General features: G+C 45.4%; 1 protein-coding gene across 8 annotated transcripts in view; it reads right to left on the minus strand.

The window, feature by feature from the left end:
- The window catches only part of VASH2 (vasohibin 2), a 56162-nt gene extending 37725 nt beyond the window's left edge, over positions 1-18437 (minus strand). For 3 of the 8 annotated variants that reach the window (XM_003918798.4, XM_009199034.4, XM_009199032.2), the window contains exon 1: positions 2616-2929. In XM_003918798.4, coding sequence (XP_003918847.1) covers positions 2616-2891 — 276 coding nt within the window. In that variant the 5' untranslated portion in view covers positions 2892-2929. Of the gene's footprint in view, positions 1-2615; positions 3091-3693; positions 3800-17845; positions 17940-18357 lie in introns of those variants that run through there. The other 5 variants (XM_021933354.2, XM_021933352.2, XM_017954609.3 and 2 more) reach the window with 4 other exon arrangements.
- Between the last annotated feature and the right edge of the window lie 454 nt (positions 18438-18891).

Here is an 18891-nt window from a genome sequence, read left to right on the forward strand (position 1 = left end):
CAGAGCAAGACTCCATCTCAAAAAAGAAGGAACACTTTCTTAAGAACACAGGATTCAGCTACAATAATGGAAAAATCAAGTACAGGTCTCAGGAAGTAGCAGTCTGTGTTCTAAACTGCTCAGACATGATTTAGAATACTGTGTTTCATATGTGCTTGCAAATGACTAATGACAAACTAGGAATTGTCTCAGAAGGAGGAGGGTGAGTTGGTCTGGGAATTATGACACATAAGAAAAGGCAAAAGACCAGGCGCGGTGGCTCATGCCTGTAATCCCACTACGTTGGGAAGCCAATGCAGGAGAATCGCTTGAGCCTAGAAGTTTGAGACCAGTCTGGGAAAAACAGTGAGACCTTGTCTCTACAAAAAAAATTTGTTTTAAGTTAGCCAGGTTGAGTGGTATGTGTCTGTAGTCCCAGCTACAATCAGGAGGCTGAGGTGGGAGGATTGCTTGAACCTGGGGGGTTGAGGCTGCAGTGAGCCATGATCACACACTGCACTCCAGCCTGGGTGACAGAGGAAGGCCTTGTTTCCAAAAAAAGAAAAAAGAAAAGGGCAAAAGGAGCTATCTGTGGACAAAGAAGGCTAAAGGAAGAAGCAGAAGCAGAATGATAGAAAAAGTCACAGTCCTGAGTGCTCATAGTCCAGCGGACCTCTAGCATCACACAGATCAGCATTAGCGACCTGGAGACTCACGGGTCATAACATCATGAGATTTTAGAGTTGGAAAGAACTTACAAAGTCTGCTCTATTCCCATTTTATAAATGAGAAAACTAAGGGCAGAGATTTTAAGTGAATGACCTCACTTAAGTGAGGCACAAGGGCTGGATGTCATACAAGCAAGACTAGGATTCAGTTCCTTGATGTTTACTCCAAGTCCCTTCCATCCTAAGAGCACTCTCTCATAACATTCAAGGGTGCTGTGAGTAGCAAAGGAAGTCGCCAATGCTCTGCCCTGATTCCAAAGGCAACACAATAATCAGTGATGAAATGTGATTTGGGGGTGGGAGGGTGCTGCGAGGAGGATTTATGGTTGGTCTATGAGCTTCCTAACAGTCAACTCTGGCCAGGCCTGAGATCAGCTGCCTGGGAAGCAGCAAGCTCCCCATTCCCAAGAGGTCTTCAGAAAGAGGAGGGGATTCTGGTGAGAGGTGGGAGACTGGTCTCTACAAATAGGAAAATTCCATGATTCCCACATAGAGAATGCACCCCCCCACCTGCCCCCATACATGGTTGGGGGAAGGATGAAAGCACAATTAGAGGCAGGGTTGGTGCTGGTGCTACTAAGGAAGGCAGCATGGGACAGTAGGAACAGGCGTGTTTTTCCTTGTGGTCACTTTTCTTCCAAGTTTAAGGGCTCTCGGCTCCTCACTGGAGGAAAAATTCAATTCTCAAGTCAGAACTGCAAACCAGGAACAAGGTTGTTCTCATGTTCAAGAACTCAGCAAGGGTAATTATGGTTGACACTAAAGCAGGCAAGATTCTAGCTGGGCACAATGAAGATCTCCTTGACCAGCAGAGTAACAGAACACTGTAACTGACTGCAGCAGTAAGTTTAGAGGCTCTGTCACTTCCCCAAGGACACACACAGCTTTCTGGCCTGCAGGCTCAGATGCTCAGCTGTCACCAGGCTGGGGACTCAACCAGATGGCCTTCAGGGTCTCAAGTCTGGCATTCCTAGACCTGCCCAGGAATCTTCTCAGCCGTACCAGCGTCCCCAGGGTCCAGGGGAAACCATCCGTCACGCTATAACCCCGAGGCTCGGCAGCATTTCTCCCCAGTTTGCATTTTGATGTTTCATATAACATATCTACTCCCACCAGGGGACATCTACCTCCCTCGGTAACGATATCCTTAGCCACCAAACCCAAATGGCTCACTGGCTTCTCTCCAAGGCAAAAAGAGAGTTTCACTCCTCAGCCTCTTTTTCTATCCAGTGAGACTAATTCATCATGTGTACTGGAAAGTCCCTTTTAAGTCTCAGCCAAAAGTATTTCTTTTTTCTTGGAGCCCAAATAAGCTGGGAAGAGAGAGAGAGAGAGTTCACTGTTTTGCAAGTTTCAGAGGTGAAAGTCACTGTCATAAAAAAAAAAGAAAAGAAAAAAATTGGCAAAAAGTCTGGAAATGATTCACACTGAGAAGTCTGACTGGTTGATTTCAAATTCATTCACAGCTTAATAAATCATTTGCTGGGGGAAGAGGGGAGCAGAGGAGGAGCAAGACACTCTAAAGAGAACAAGCAGAGTGGGATCCCTGAGGTCTATGCATTCTTTGGCATCGCTGGTACCTGCTGGCTCTAGCTTTTGCTGAAGAAGGATGTATGTGGAGGTGAGTAAATAATAGAGTTTGGCTGGAGGTTCAAAGACACCTTGGCACAATCCAATTACATAGTCCCAGGATAGCAAGCCCACTACCTCTCCCTTCCCCATTTCTTAGGCTTCCAATCTAAACATCTCAATTAGAAAAGGGCTGGCAGGGAGGAATGGGGAGAGGAAGGAGTTTGTAGCAGGACCAGGAAAATGGAGATTGCCTCTATTTGCTATGTACAGGCTGAAACGGTCCCCTCTTTGCCTACCTACCCCCAAACCCCCAGCCCCGCCCTGGAAGCCACTGACCTTTGCCAAGAAGGTGGCGTTCCTGATGGCGCCCACCATTTCTCCCCCCTTAGGGTGCACCTTGGCCACGTGCATCCACATGCGCTCCCAGGTGTGGCTGTCGATGGGGAAGCCGCTCTTGTTAACGTGGAACAGCACCCCGCCGTCTTTGTCCTCCTCCTCCGAGCCCCCGCTGGTGGCGAGGCTCACGGGCCGCGCGTGGCTGCTCCGGGACCGGGTGCCTTTGGCGCCTTTGGGGTGGGGGCAGCGGTGAGTGTCGGCCGCGGAGCCGGTCATGGTGGGGCCTGGGCGGGGAGCGAAGTACTGGGGACGCGCGGCGGCGGCGGCGGCGGCGGCGGCGGGGGGCGTGTGCGCGCGGGCGCGGCGCGGGGATCAGCGCCCCGCGGGGGCGGCCTTCTCCATGCCTCTTGCTGCGGCAGGACGCGCCAAGGGGGAGCGGCGGCGGGAGCTCCGCGGAGACTCCCTGCTTACCGGCGGTGCCTGAAATCAGCGGAGACACAGCTGACACCACAGCTAAGTGGACCCACAGAGGAACCGAGTAAGGGGCCCCGGAGTGTCTCCACGACACCCCCCGCTTCCCCCTGCACGCTGACAACCTCCCTGGGAATCGATGACGGGTTTCCAGCCCTGCTATTACCTAGAAAGGCAGCTCAAAATGTGCTACGAAGCTTCACACACATCTAAACCCCGGGGGTTGGGGATGGAGGGGCACAAGGAGCGTGGGGGATGCGGAGCGCAAGGTGTGGGGAGAAGAAAGACAGCTTGTGCAGCGTGAAGGAACAGGAGGTTCCCGCAAGGCTCCACACATTCCTAGGTCCCCAGATGTGGCCGAGAAAGGAGCGCAGCCACGAACGTGCCGGCACGTGAGCGCCCAGGGCTGGCGCGAGGGCGCTGCAGCAGCCTTGGCTTGCAAGGCGGCCCGCTTTCTTCCAGGAAGCCCTCCCGGACCCCGGCGGGGACCTAGTGGAAAGAGCTCCATCCGCCCCCTTTTCCCCGAGTTCCAGCGCCTAGCACCGGGAGGGACTGGTTGCAGGCGGGCGGAGCGCAGGAAGGGCGCGCGGCAGCTCCAGTGTCCTACCTCGGGACGGTCGGCTTCATGGCTGCAGAGCCTCTCCGGGCGGCGGGACAGTGGGGGCTGCTGCTGCTGCTGCTGCTGCTGGGCCTGGGACTGGGGCTGGGGCTGGGGCTGGGGCTGGGGCTGGGGCTGCTGGGGCTTGCTGCGGCCGTCGCCTCATTCCATGTCCCATTCTCGAATGTTATTCTGTGACATATAACCGAGTCACCCGGGCAGCCACCGATGTTCCGAATGCGTCCATTGGCCACCGCAACAAAGAGGGGCGGGTCCTGGGCTCGGGACTCTACAACCCCGAGCTCCGCGACGTTCTGATTGGCTCCAGGGGTTCCCTGGCGGGAGGGGACCGGAGTAGGGGGAGCCTGGCTGCCACGCGAAATCCGATCGCTGTCGTGTCCTGGGAGCCCCGCGGGCTGGAGCGTTTGGCCATGGGACTTAAGATCGAGTTACCCCAGGGGTCGTGGCACTTCGAGGGTTTGCAACTGTGGAAGCAGAGGAGAAACAAAACCACCCAAGAAGTGACCCCGCGGAAGCAGAGGGTTTGGCATCAGAACAGCATTCCCTGAGGGACGCTGGACACACTTACCTGCCTCTACCCGGGATGATGAGTGGTTCATCCTCTACCCGGGATTATGAGGGGCTGTTCATACCTACGCGTAAAATTAAATCTTTTTTCAATCCTGCATTTACAAATTCCTCAAAATTAACAAGTGGGTGCAGCTTTGGATCCTCTGGTATTAGTCACGGTTAATAAAGTCCCTTTAAGCCCAAGTTGAGAGGAGACAATAAAACTCAAGAGGTCAGGCAGGCCCTGACTGTTCTGCCACAGCTGTCCAGTGAGAGGAGGGATGGAGAGATGCTTCCAAATCATGGTGAAGTGGGTGGCTATCCCACACTCACTACTGAAACGCCTTCTCTTTCTTTTTCTTTAAGAAAGAGGAGAGCAGGTTGAGGTGGGAAGAGCACCAGACTGCTGACCTGAAGTCTGGCTCCAAGTCCAGGTTTGTCACTTTGCTCAGCTGTGTGACCCTGGACAAGCCACTTCCCTGCTCTGCGCCTTAGCTTCTCTTTCTGAAATGAGAGCAGACCTCCCGCCCTCCAGGGTCTGCTCTGGCTGTAAGGTTCTGTGATTCCCTGACTTCCTCTCTTGTGACACTGAGGATCCTGGCCATAGCATCCTTTCTCTTTAAACTGCAGGTCAGCAGGCCAGCTCTGAGCGAAGCAGTTATGAGAGCTATGCTAAGTGAACCTTGAATTAAGAAGACAGTTGTCAGAGAGCCACTGAGGGCGGATCAGTTTCTGAATGCTTACCCTGACAAGTTGCCTGTCATGGAACCGGAACTTCTCTTCCACAGGAGGGCAGAGACCCCCTGAAGGGTAGTTGAGAGCCAGGGCTTGGGTGAGAAGACCTGGATTCTGGACTTAGCCCTGCACTGCTCCCTGAGACAGAGTCTATGCCAAGGACTTTATAGATTCAATAATGAGAATAGGGCAGACACGGTGCCTCACACCTTTAAACCCAGCACTTTGGGAGAAAGAGGAGGAAGGATTACTTGAGGCCAGGAATTAGAGACTGGACGAACATCGCGAGACCTTGTCTCTACTAAATAAATAAATAAATAAATATTTTGAAATTAGCCAGATGTGGTGGCACACGCCTGTAGTTCCAGCTGCTCAGAAGGCTGAAGCAGACATGTAGAATGAAACTGGATCCTCGTCTCTTACCTTACACAAAAATCAACTCCAAATGGATCAAAGACTTAATTAAATCTAAGACCTGAAACCATAAAAATTCTAGAAGATAACATGAGAAAAACTCTTCTAGACGTTAGCTTAGGCAAAGAAATCATGACTAAGACCTCAAAAGCAAATGTAACAAAAATGAAAATAAATAAACAGGACCTAATTAAACTAAAAAGGGTCCGCACGGCAAAAGAAATAATCAGCAGAATAAACAAACAATCCACAGAGTGGGAGAAAATATTCACAAACTGTGCATCTGACAAACGACCAGTATCCAGAATCTACAAGGAACTCAAACAGATCAGCCAGATAAAAACAATCTCATCGAAAAATGGGCAAAGGACATGAATAGACAATTTTCAAAAGAGGATATACTGTCAACAAACATATGAAAAAAATGTTCAACATCACGAATTATCAGGGACATGCAAATTAAAACCACAAAAAATTACCATCTTACTCTTGCAAGAATTGCCATAATTTAAAAGTCAAAAAATAATAGATGTTGGTATGGATGTGGCAAAAAGGGAACATGTCTAAAACTGCTGGTGAGAATGTAAAGTAGTACAACCACTATGGAAAACAGTATGGAGATTCCTTAAGGAACTAGAAGTAGAGCTAAAACTACCATTCGATCCATCAATCCCACTGCAGGGTATCTACCCAAAGGAAAAGAAGTCATTATATGAAAAAGACACCTGCACACGTGTGTTTATAGCAGCACAATTTGCAATTGCAAAAATATGGGACCAACCTAAGTGCCCATCAACTAATGAGTGGATAAAGAAAATGTGGTATATATACACCATGGAATACTACTCAGCCATAAAAAGGAATGAAATAATGTCTTTTGCAGCAACTTGGATGAAGCTAGAGGCCATTATTCTAAGTGAAGTAACTCAGGAATGGAAATCCAACACCAAATATTTTTATTTATAAGTAGGAACTAAGCTATAGGAATGCAAAGACATAAGAATGATATAATAGACTTTGGGAACTTGGTGGGGGGAGCGACGAAGGGGAGGAGGCGGGCAGAGGATAAAAGACTACATATTGGGCCTGGTGGGGTGGCTCATGTCTGTAATCCCAGCACTTTGGGAGGCTGAGGTGGGTAGATCACCTGAGGTCAGGAGTTCGAGAACAGCCCGGCCAACATGGTGAAACCTGATCTCTACTAAAAATACAAAAATTAGCTGGGCGTGGTGGCACAGCACCTGTAATCCCAGCTACTCGGGAGACTGAGGCATGAGAATCACTTGAACCCAGGAGACGGAGGTTGCGGTGAGCTGAAATTGCACCACTGCACTCCAGGCTGGGCGACGGAGTGAGATTCAGTCTTTTTTTTTTAAAAAAAAAAAAAAGGCTACATATTGGGTATAGTATACACTGCTCAGGTGATGGGTGCACCAAATTCCTAGAAATCACCACAAAAGAACTTATCCATGTAACCAAAAACCACGTGTACCTCCAAAACTATTGAAATTAAAATTAAAGTTTTTTTAAAGGCTGAGGTGAGAGGATTGCTTGAACCTAGGAGTTCAATCACACCACTGCACTCTAGCCTGGTTGGCAGAGTGAAACTCCATTTCTAAAAGTAAAACAAAAATAAATAATGGGAATAATACCTTAGGTTCATAGAGACAAAGGAAATGGGCCAATTCATGAAATTGACTCATTTGTCTGCAAGAAGAACACCTGGAAAGAAAAAGCAAGAAGTGAAAGAAAATTATCCCCTCACTATATAATTGCCTCAGTTTTCATTTCCTGATTAACAGAAAACATGCCAAAGAGACTGATCTATTTTCTCATCTTGAACATTCTTCCTCCCTTCTTTTTGCATTCACCTCTCAAATCCACCCTTTTCTCCACATTTCCCGGGAGTTTCAAGTCCAGGAGACTAGAATTTCAGGATGCGGACCTGTATGCAGAGAATGAGGATTTGACCTGACAGTCCCTCTGGAGAAAACTGAGCTCTCAAATCTCAGGTGAACAGACCAGTTGGTGAACATCGAAGGATGTCTGGCAAGGGTCATCTTCCTTGGAATCACTTCCCAGTGTCCCCACTCAGGTCAAGTCCGAGCTCCTACAGTTACCCTGTTAAGCCAGAGCCTGCATCCTGCTTTACCTGAATTAAAGTCCTGGGGACCTGAGAGGGTTATCAGTTCATCTTCCTGCCTCCAGGCACCTCAGGACTCCCTGACAGTTGAAGGGAAGAGCTTTTGCTGTTCATCTCCAATATTCCAATTGTCTTTTCTTCTCTTCCCTAGCAGTGGGATGGCGTGGAGAGACAAGTGGCATGGCACATGAATATAGTCAGGAGATTTTGCTACTTCTCCGAAGAGCTGGTAAGGAAGCTTCTGAAGTGAACTGTGCTGTCTCAGCAAGGGCATTGTCAGGCAGAAGGGCTCTCTTCTTCAGAATCGCTTCTCATTGGACAGTTGCACTAGGCTGCATGGGCAGGCCAACTTTGTTCTTCATTTCCTTGTGTATTTTGTGTTATATGACACTCCAGTGAACCCAGGCCAGTTAGATTAAGGATTTTGAATGTTCTGATAGTTAGTAAGACTGACACAGCCACATATACACACAGTGGGACAAGGCCAATTTGCAGTTTGAACAAGGACTTGGTGACTGGATTCTCAACCTCTGAGAGAAGGGCCACTTGTATTTGTTGGCATAACTACTGGTATAGCAGAGAAGCATAGTGGAAAAGTTTGGAATGAGAAGAACTGGATTCAGATAAGATCTCATTATTCAAATGCCAGCTGCTATCGTGATGAGAAATAAGACAAAATCCTACCCTGATGGTTCATATTTCTAGTTCTACTATTTATTGATGGTGCAATTTTGGGTAAGTTACTCAACATCTATGAACCTTAATTTCCTCATGAAGAAGATAGGATACTACTCTAGAGGGATGTTATGAGGACAGAGAAGTAAGGTAAGTGCCTAGCAAGGTAACACTTGCTAAGTGCCTGGTACATGTTAAGTTGGGCCTTCATCTGAATCTGAGACAGTGACACAAACAGATTTGGAGACATCTGTTCCCAGACATTTTACTGCCTGGGAGTCAAGACTGAGAAATTACTGCAGCTGCTCAGGGAAAGGGATGTATATTTCAAACAAGCCATGGGTGTATGGAGGGGAAGAGAAAAAGCTGGGAGGCACAGGAGTAGGCGGGCAGCGGCACACAGGAACAGGAAGAGTTTGTTTCTGCCTCTATTGACAGCACAGAGGAAGATCTACCCAGTCACGGGTTGAGTCATGCGTCCCCATCCCCAAATTCATATGTTGAAGTTCCAACCCCTAGCACCTCAGAATATAACCTTATTCAAAAATAGAGTCGTTGCAAATGTAATTAGTTAAGATGAGATCATACTAGAGTAGATTGGGCTCCTAATCCAGTAAGACTGATATCCTTATAAAAGGGAAACTTGGATGCAGAGACAGACATGTGCACAGAGAGAACACCATGTGAAGATTGGAGTGATGCTGCCACAAGCCAAGGAACTACCAGAATCCAGGAGAGAGGCCTGGAACAGACCCTTCCCTTCGCCCTCAGAGGGAGCCTGGCCCTGCCAGTACCTTGCTCTCAGACTTCCAGCCTCCAGAAGTGTGAGATGATAAATTTCTGTTTAAGCCACTCAGTTTGTGGCACTTTGTTTTTTTGTTTGTTTGTTTGTTTGTTTTGAGACAGAGTTTCGCTCTGTCACCCAGGCTGGAGTGCAGTGGCACAATCTCAGCTTACTGCAACTTCCGCCTCCTTGGTTCAAGTGATTCTCCTGCCTCAACCTCCTAAGTAACTGGGATTACAGGCACCCACCATCACGCCCTGCTAATTTTCGTATTTTTAGTAGAGACGGAGTTTCACCACGTTGGCCAGGCTAGTCTCGAACTCCTGACATGAGGTGAACCACCCTCCTCGGCCTCCCAAAGTGCTGGGATTACAGGCATGATCCACCGCGCCTGGCCAGTTTGTGGCACTTTGTTATAGCGACCCTAGCAAACTAATATACCCCATATGAGGCTGATACCCACATGGGACTGATGGAGGTTCAGCCCATTTGTTTAGGGCCTATGATCATCCTCATGAGGAATGTTACCACTGCACTGAACTAGTGAACTGACTTTTTCACTAAATATCAACACTAGTATTCTGTAATCATGAGATTTAGCAAACCTGGTGTTGTTCTAGGACCACAGAAGAGAATGCCAAATGAGGAACTTAAGTGTCTTTCCTGGAGGTCTCAGAAAAATCAAATAGCTTCTTCATCTCTCACTTCCCTAAAGGATATTTTGCATATATTCCATGGTAGTATCTGAATCACATGAATTGTCACCTATTCATAGGCCCAGGCTGGAGTGCAGTGGCGCAATCTCAGCTCACTGCAGCCTTGACTTCCCAGGCTCAGGTGATCCTCCCACCTCAGTATCCTGAGTAGCTGGGACCACAGGTGCACATCACCACATCCAGCTATTTTTTCTTTGTATTTTTTTTTTTGCAGAGACAGTATGTATTCGTCCATTCTCACATTGCTATAAACAACTGCCAGGCCAGGCACGGTGGCTCACGCCTGTAATCCCAGCACTTTGGGAGGCCGAGGCAGGTGGATCACGAGGTCAGGAGTTCGAGACCAGCCTAACCAACATGGTGAAAGTCTGTCCCTACTAAAAATACAAAAATTAGCCAGGCACAGCGGCGCACACCTGTAATCTCAGCTACTCAAGAGGCTGAGGGAGGAGAATCGCTTGAACTCGGGAGGCAGAGATTGCAGTGAGCTGAGATCGTGCCACTGCACTCCAGCCCAGGCGACAGAGCAAGACTCCATCTCAAAACAACAAAAACAAACAAAAAAAGAACTGCCTGAGACTAGGTAATTTATAAAGAAAGTAAGTTTAATTGGCTCATGTTTCCACAGGCTGTACAGGAAGCATGGCTGGGGAGGCCTCAGGAAACTTACGATCACAGTGAAAGGTGAAGGGGAAGCAGGCACATCCTACTTGTCTGCAGCAGAAAGAGAGCAAAGGGAAAGGTACTACACACTTTTAAACAACGAGATGTCATGAGAACTCACTATCACGAGAATAGCACAGGGAAAATTCACCCCCATGACCCAATCACCTCCCACTAGGTCCCTCCTCCAACACTGGGGATTACAATGCTACTTGAGATTTAGACAGGGACACAAATCCAAGTCATATCACGGGGTTTCACTATGTTACTCAAGCTGGTCTCAAACTCGGGCTTGAGAGATCCACCAGCCTCAGCCTCTCAAAGTGCTAGGATTACAGAAGTGAGCCACCATGCCTGGTCTGTTTTGTACCATTTCTAATTGTTTGGATCTAGGTTTTGCCATAGAAAGAGCAAACCAAAAAGTGACACTTATCAAGTACTTTATGCCAAGCACAATCTAAGCACCTCACCTGCATTCTGTCATTTAATGCTCACAAGAAATATATGCTGTAAGTTTTAAATTGAAACTGGAAAAGGTTAAATAATTGGCCCAAGGTCCAGCCAACAAAGGAAAACCACAAAAATAAAATGTCCATTTCAGCCTCAGCTCTGAATAGAAAAAAACATAATAATAAAAAAGGTTCCTTCAAGAGGTTGTAACTGTATTGTCTGGCCTTGCATTTAACTTACACTATCTAGATAGTTCAGGAAAACCCAAGCTGAAAAATTATGTTTAAATAGTGCCAGGTTGATAATGTCCTTAGGTGCCTGGAAGCAGCAAATATACATCTTCTCTGGATAAACACATCCTCAACCCAGGCCCACAAGTAATCCTAAAGAGCTCAGGCAAAGAGAAACCCATGTCTAAAAATTACCAAGTCACAAGGAAGCAAGCCACCAAAACCAAGAGTCAGCATACACAACTAGAGTTAAATCTCTAAAAACTTCAGATACTAAAATTAGATGCATGCTGGGAGTAGTAGTGGCTCACGCCTGTAACCCCAACAGTTTGGGAGGCCTAGGTGGGCGGATCACTTGAGGCCAGGAGTTTGAGACCAGCCTGGCCAACATGGCGAAACTCCGTCTCTATAAAAAACACACAGAAAATTAGCTGGGCATGGTGGTACATGCCTGTGGGCCCAGCTACTCAGGTGCCTTGAGGTGGGAGGATTGCTTGAGCCTAGGAGTTCAAGGCTGTAGTGAGTGGAGATTGCAACACTACACTCTGGCCTGGGCAACAGAGACTCTGTCAAAAAAAAAAAAAAAAGTCACTAGAACTTATCAATTACACCCTGAGAAACAAGCATTATAAAGTCTGACCTAAGGATAGGGAAAGTTCCTTCATTAGACCCTAATTCTGCGTTCTGGAAAGATTCTTTATCCTGTGTTATCATGGCCCCTCACTCTGCTCTCTGGTTCTTCTATGAACACATCTGAAGTGGCTACATCCTTGGGGGGCTGCAGAACTCTTATAGCCAATGCCATAGTGGTGTGAATTTAAGGACTTTAGAGTTAATTTGAAGTTTAAATAGTCGAAGCCTTTTTTCAAAGGTGCATTTGTGTTTTCTTTGGTTAATCGATTCCTTACAAATTTAGTAGGCTTCTAACTTACTTGCTTCTAGATAGTTCCATATGCCAACAAGCACATCCAAATTTCTCTTTTAAATAAAATTCCCAAGCCTGATTAATTTCCTTGTCCCCATGCCTTTCTGTTTCACCTAATAATGGTTATTTTGAGGCCATCTGAAATAATAGGCTTGAGTGAGAAGTCTCAACTTCCAATCCAATCTTTGCCATAGACTGAATCACTTTGTGTTTTTTTAGAAAGTGTTAATTGGCTTTAGTCACTCAAAACTTTTATCAGTCTTACTTTGTATTTGGGGTCTAAAAGCAATTTTTTTCTAACACAAGAAAGCCCCAAATATCTGCGCTCAGTCCATTCTTTTCCATTTTTCATGTATTAGTCAATTCTTTCCAGTGATTATCTCTTTATATAAAAACCTTGCTAAACAAAGCAAAAGGCAACCAACACATGCTAACACTGGCTCTTTCCAACCACTTCCTTGAAGCAACTGAATCAGTATCAGGCACTTGATCAGATTTGCAATCAAATCACTGCAAGCAGCCATTTTACCAAGTGTTTTGTTACTACATAACCTAGGTTCTTATATTCCCAGCCTATGATGTGTATTTCCTTGTCATGTGCCAACATATCACTGTGATAGGATCACGTGTTTAGGATCCCACTTCTAGTACTGATAGGAAAGGCTAAAAAGTAATGAGTTAAGCATGCAACATGAGAAGTTACAAAACAGCAACTGAATTAACTTAAAGAAAATAAAAAGGGAAATAATAAAAGAACAGGTATAAATTTTAAAAAAAGAAAGAAAGTTATGGGAGACAGGATCAACAAAACCAAAAGTTGATTTTTTTTAAAGACTAAGACTAATGAGCTAAAACAAAACCTCTGATACGACTAATAAGAAAAAAGAGGAATGACTTAAGCAATAATAGAAACAAATGAAGTTGGAAGAGAAATTATAGATATGACAGATTAAAAAGAAAATAGAATACTATGAAAACTTATGCCAATGAATTTGAAAACAAAGTCAACAATTTAAATTTCTTTTTCCTCCCACATCTCTAGTAAAAGTAAAACAATAACAAAAATTAGCCAGGCATGGTGGCATGTGCCTATAGTACCAGCTACTCGGGAGGCTGAGGTGGGAGAATCATATGAGCCCGGGAAGTCAAGGCTGCAGTGAGCTGTGATTGTATCCTGTACTCCAACCTGGGCAACAGGAGTGAGACCCTGTCTCAAAAAACAAACAAAAAGCAATTTTAATTTTTTTTTTTTAGATGGAGTCTTACTCTGTCCCCTAGGCTGGAGTGCAATGGCATGATCTCAGCTCACTGCAACCTCAGCCTCCCAGGTTCTAGTGATTCTCCTGCCTCAGCCACTCAAGTAACTGGTATTACAGGCACCTGCGACCACATCCAGTTAATTTTTGTATTTTTAGTAGAGATGGGGTTTCACCATATTGAAAGGCTGGTCTCGAACTCCTGATCTCAGGTGATCCACCCATCTCAGCCTCCCAAAGTGCTGGGATTGCAGGAGTAAGCCACCACACCCAGCTAACAATTTAAATTTCTAAGGAAACATATTTTCAAAACTGACTTGAGAAAAAATAGAAAACCTTAGTAGTCCTGTAACTATTAAAATTTACCCTCCAAAAAAAATCACCTGACCCAGAGAGTTTTACTTGAGTCACATAAAATATTGAAGAAACAAATCCTCTATGAAATCTTTGAGAAAATAGAAAAAGAACCAGTCCCCCATTAATTGTATTAAGCTGGTAAAATCTTGGTATAAGACAAAGAAAGTACAAGATAGGAACATTACTGATAATCTTACTTTTGAACATAACTGAAAAGATCCTAAACAAAATATCCACAAATGGAATCCAGCAATGTATAAAAGCTATCATGCCTCACAACCAAGTTGAAGCTGGATTCCTACCTCCCACTACATAAGAAAATTAATTCCACATGAGTTTGTCAGTCAGAGCATCATCACTATGAGCCTTATGGTGTTGTGCCATAGTAAGTACACAGTAGCACTTATGAAGTGTTCTTGCCTTAAAAAAACACAATTGAACCTATAATTAAGTGTCTGGATCTAAAGAACAACTTTTAGGAACTAAAAGGGATATCTGAGAAGGGCGAATTGCTTGAGGTCAGGAGTCTGAGACCAGAGTGGCCAACATGGTGAAACTCCAACTCTACAAAAAAAAATACAAAAAAAAAAAAAAAAAAAAAAAAAAAAAAAAATTAAAAGGTGGGATAGAAGAAACAGTTGAGTGACACCAGAAGGAAACAATCAGTCAAATTCAGAATGTGAGACAAATGTTACACTATCTCTAACAAATCAATAGCAAACTGATGGCAATGGGGAAACAAAAGTGTGGGATGGGGTGGGGAATTAACCAAATAGAACTGAAAAGATTTAAGATACATGGCAACCAAACGTAATGTGTGGACTTTGCTTTGATTCTATTTCAAATAAACAGCTATAAAACCAAAACCAACCAAAATAAAACAAACTCCTATGAGAGAATTAAGGAAATCTGAATATAGACTAAGCATTATATAATGTTACAAAACTATTGATAATTTGTTAGTTTTATTAGTGACATAGTGGTTATGTAAAATCTCAGAAACACATAATTAATATTTATGGATGAAATGACACAATGTTTAGGACTTGCTTTACAATGTTGCAGTAAAAAAACAGTTGGTAAAATGATCATAATTGTTGAAACTAAAAGATGGGTACAGAGAGTCACTAAACGATTTTCCTAATTTTTATGAATGTTTGACCTTTTCCATATAAAGCAAAGACAATATGTGTATTAATAGTTTATTAATAAATGTATCAGACACATCCCATGTGCTGCCTCACATTCCTTAGGTCTAGCCTTTCTCCTGGCTCCACAGCTACCTTCATGGCCAACTAGATCTGTGCATTCAGTCACCTGCAACTGACTAGTCACTTGCCCAGAAGTGCTCAACTCTCCGTTTGGCTGCTCCTGCACAATAAGGCTGGCCAGCCACCTGTCTGGAGTCTCTGGTCCTCCACCACTTCTGGACTCAGATGAAATGCCACACTGCAGGATGTGGGATCTGGCTTCCGAGCAGCCAGAGGAGCTGGAGGATGCCACCTAGGGAATTAATTCCCTATGGGGAGCATATTGACCAATGAGAAATAAGATGGGAGGGAGGCCGAGCACGGTGGCTCATGCCTATAATTCCAGCACTTTAGGACCCTGAGGCAGGTGGATCATTTTGAGGCCAAAAGTTTGAGACCAACCTGGCCAACATGGTGAAACACCATCTCTACTAAAAATACAAGAAATTAGGTTGGTGTGGTGGTACACCCCTGTAATCCCAGTTACTTGGGAGGCTGAGGCACGAGAATTGCTTGAACCTGGCAGGAGGAGGTGGCAGCGAGCCAAGATTAACCCACTGCCCTCCAACCTGGGGGACAGAGTGAGACTCTCTCAAAATAAATAAAATAAAATAAAAATAAAAATAAAAACCAACAAACCAGGAGGGAGCTGGTCAGATAAATTCCCTTTCTTCCCTCCTATGAACTGAGTTATGATTTTCCAAAACAGCCTGTCCAGAGATGTCCTGTATGGCTGAGCAGACATAGCTACTAAGTAGCCTGCCATGGCTCTTTGCCACTGGTCATGAAGCAGTTGCCTATATGATAACACACCACCTTGCATTGCTTCTCATCCTAGCCAATGTCATTTCCCTTTTTACTCTCTCTGTTTGCTTTCCCAATCAGCATTTAATCTTTGTTTCAGATTCTATTTTCTAGAGAAAATGAGTTAAGACAATTGGGTCCACAAGTAGTTCTAGAAAGCAAATCCTCAAGATAAATTTTGGGTTTGTATGGCTCACCTTCCTGAAATCAATAGAGACTCTCTAAGGCAGATGGTGATAATCCTGATATGCAATAGCACCGTAGCTTTCACTTGAGTTTATTTGGAGTAAACTGTATGGAGAGCAAGACTTTGGAAGATCAAGTAGCTGTGATAATCAGCTCAGAAACAATGATAATTATAAGGCACTGGAGATCCTGGAAACAAAAAATAGCAGGCTCGGAGCCAAGTCATGCAATGCTTTAAAGCCAGAAAGCCTCTATGGAAACTTTGAGAGTCTTATTTCCTGTAGTCATAGGATAGGGTCTTAAAATCAAGCCCAAGATTAAAGGGTAGCAGAATGGCAAAGGAAACTAAACGCATGCCCTTGACAGGCTGCCATTTCAAAGTGAGAGCCCAGATAGGAAAAGAGTGGGACCCTGAGACCTGGGATAGGGATATCAGAGTTAATGAGCATCATGACCATTCAAATGCCCTGAAGTCTCCTGCCCAAGGAAGACCCCCTTCCCCATGACTTGTTCTCCTCAAGACCTGGCCCCCCCCTTTATTGCCTCCAACAATACCAGAGTCAGGTTGTAGCACAGCCCATACTGGGAAGAAAATGCCCTGCTCCAGGGAGAAAAAAGCATACTTGCCAAAGATATCGCAGAGCTTGGCTAATGTGGACTGGCAGGAACTGTGAAATGTGTGTGGACTTGACTAGGTGTCAACTTGACAGGGTTATGGGTTACCCAGATCTTACTCCCTGGACTGAGTAAGATCTGCCCTCACCCAATATGGGCAAGCATCACTCAATCCACTGAGGGCCCTCATAGGACAAAAGGCAAAGCAAGTGCAAACTCTCTCTCTCTCTCGAGCTGGGGCATCCATATTCTCCTGCTCCCAGACATCAGAACTCCAAGTTCTTTGGCCTACAGACTTTGAGGCTTATACCCAAGCTGCCCCCACACCCTCTTCTCAGGCCTTTGGACCCTGGACTGAGAGTTACACCATCAGCCACCCTGGTTCTCAGACCTTTGGACCCAGAACTGAGAATTACACCATTAGCCACCCTGGTCCTCAGGCCTTTGGACTCAGGCTGAATTACATCACCAGTTTCTCTGGTTTCTCCAGCTTGCAGACAGCAGATTGTGGGACTTCTCAGCTTTCATAATTGCCTGAGCCAATTCCCATAATAATTCCCTTATATATCACTGTGTATATCCTATCAGTTCTGTTTCTCTGGAGAACCCTGGCTAATACACACATACAGAACATGAGAATTAATGTTCAGTAGGGAAGGCTGGAGTTTGTCTTAGATGTTTTCTGGGATGGTTCTTGAAAGCCTGGTCCCAGCAATGGCCTACAATAAATAAAGTGGAGAAGCCAGATTTCCTTGTGTATTATTGAGGAAGGAGTCAGAAGGCTCAGGGAGGTGGGAGTATTCAAAATGTTTCCTAGGTATGGCTCAAGAACCCACCACCTGCCCTGGGCTGGCCCAGAGGACACTCCCTACTAAGCCAATAAAGAATGCACTATCGGCCAAGCACGGTAGTTCACACCTGTAATCCCAGAACTTTGGGAGGCAGAGGCGGGTAGATCACCTGAGGTCAGGGGTTCGAGACAAGGCTGGCCAACATGGCAAAAACCTGTCTCTACTGAAAATATAAAAATTAGCTGGGTTTGGTGGCACACGCCTGTAATCCCAGCTATTCAAGAGACGGAGGCAGGATAATTGCTTGAACTCGGGAGACAGAGGTTGCGGTGGGCTGAAATCATGCCACACTAGTCTCCAGCCTGGGCAACAGAGTGAGATTCCATCTCGAAAGAAAAAAAAAAAAAGAATTCACCATGGAGGAGGCTTTTGGAGGCATTGGGTGGTACTGGCTCTCCTTATAGTCCAGAGTTGTTGCTAAGGAAAAGGCTGCTATGGAACTGAGTTCCCTATTGGTAGCGGAGATGATAAAAATCCCAGAATTGCAGGGGCCAGGCGGGAGCACTTCACCATAAAGGACAAGGCAGTCATACTTACCATACTTACCACAACAGACAGCAAGGTAGAGGGGCAATCAGGATGACCTTCTCTGCAGGGATTCATGGTGCTCGGCTAACATAGCATGGTGTTCCTAGGGAAAGGGTAACCACAGAATTTATTGTCCAAATTGGGTCACTGTTGAGAGCAAAAAGGAATGCTAGTCATGATTACACAGGAACAATGGGTAAATACCCGTGGGTGTAAACCAGGACCATCCCAATCAAACTGCCACCTATGGTCACCCTACCAAGGGGTGAGGTAGAAACACAAGGGGTAAGATATAAACACGTGTTAATATAAACATAATACATGGGTTTGCCTTTCCTGCCACAGACTTCAGAAGTACCACCATCTGAGAGCTCATAGACACCCTATCCATTGACATATTAACCCATGCAACACTTCCTCCAAACAAGAGAGCTATTTTATGGTGAAAGAGGGAGTGAAAATGGGCTGATGACCGTGGTCTACTGGCCTTACCATGTACCACACACACAAGAGCAGCTGACCTGATAATATTGTGGAAAAGCCTGTTGAGACTCAGATAAGGCAAAACAAGGTGACAACATCTCACAGGGTTGTGGCCCAGTCCTCCAGGTTATAATATTCTTTGAACTAAAGACCAATATATGGTACTAATCTGTAATGACTAGAAAGGATGAATCCAGAAAGCAAGGGATGGAAGTAGAAGTGGCCCCTTTCACTCTTACACCCAGTGATACATTTGAGGAATTTTTGCTTTTTGTTCCCAGAACTTTGGACTCTTATGTTAGAAGTTCTGGTTTCCCGGGAGATATCTCTGTGAGGGCACACACTCAGGTTCCACTGACCTGGAAGCTGTAACTACTTACCTGGCTGCCTTGAGCACTGCAAGTCAGTGGGCAAAGAAAGGAGTTAAAGTAGAATAATTATAATAATTGGCCAGGTGTGGAGACTCATGAATGAGCCTATAATCCCAGCACTTTGGGAGGCCAAGATGGGAGGATTGCTTGAGCCCAAAAGTTCAAGACTAGCCTGGGAAACATAGTGAGACCCTGTTTCTA

Source organism: Papio anubis, chromosome 1 (genome assembly GCF_008728515.1).
Source record: "Papio anubis isolate 15944 chromosome 1, Panubis1.0, whole genome shotgun sequence".
Lineage (NCBI taxonomy): Eukaryota > Metazoa > Chordata > Mammalia > Primates > Cercopithecidae > Papio > Papio anubis.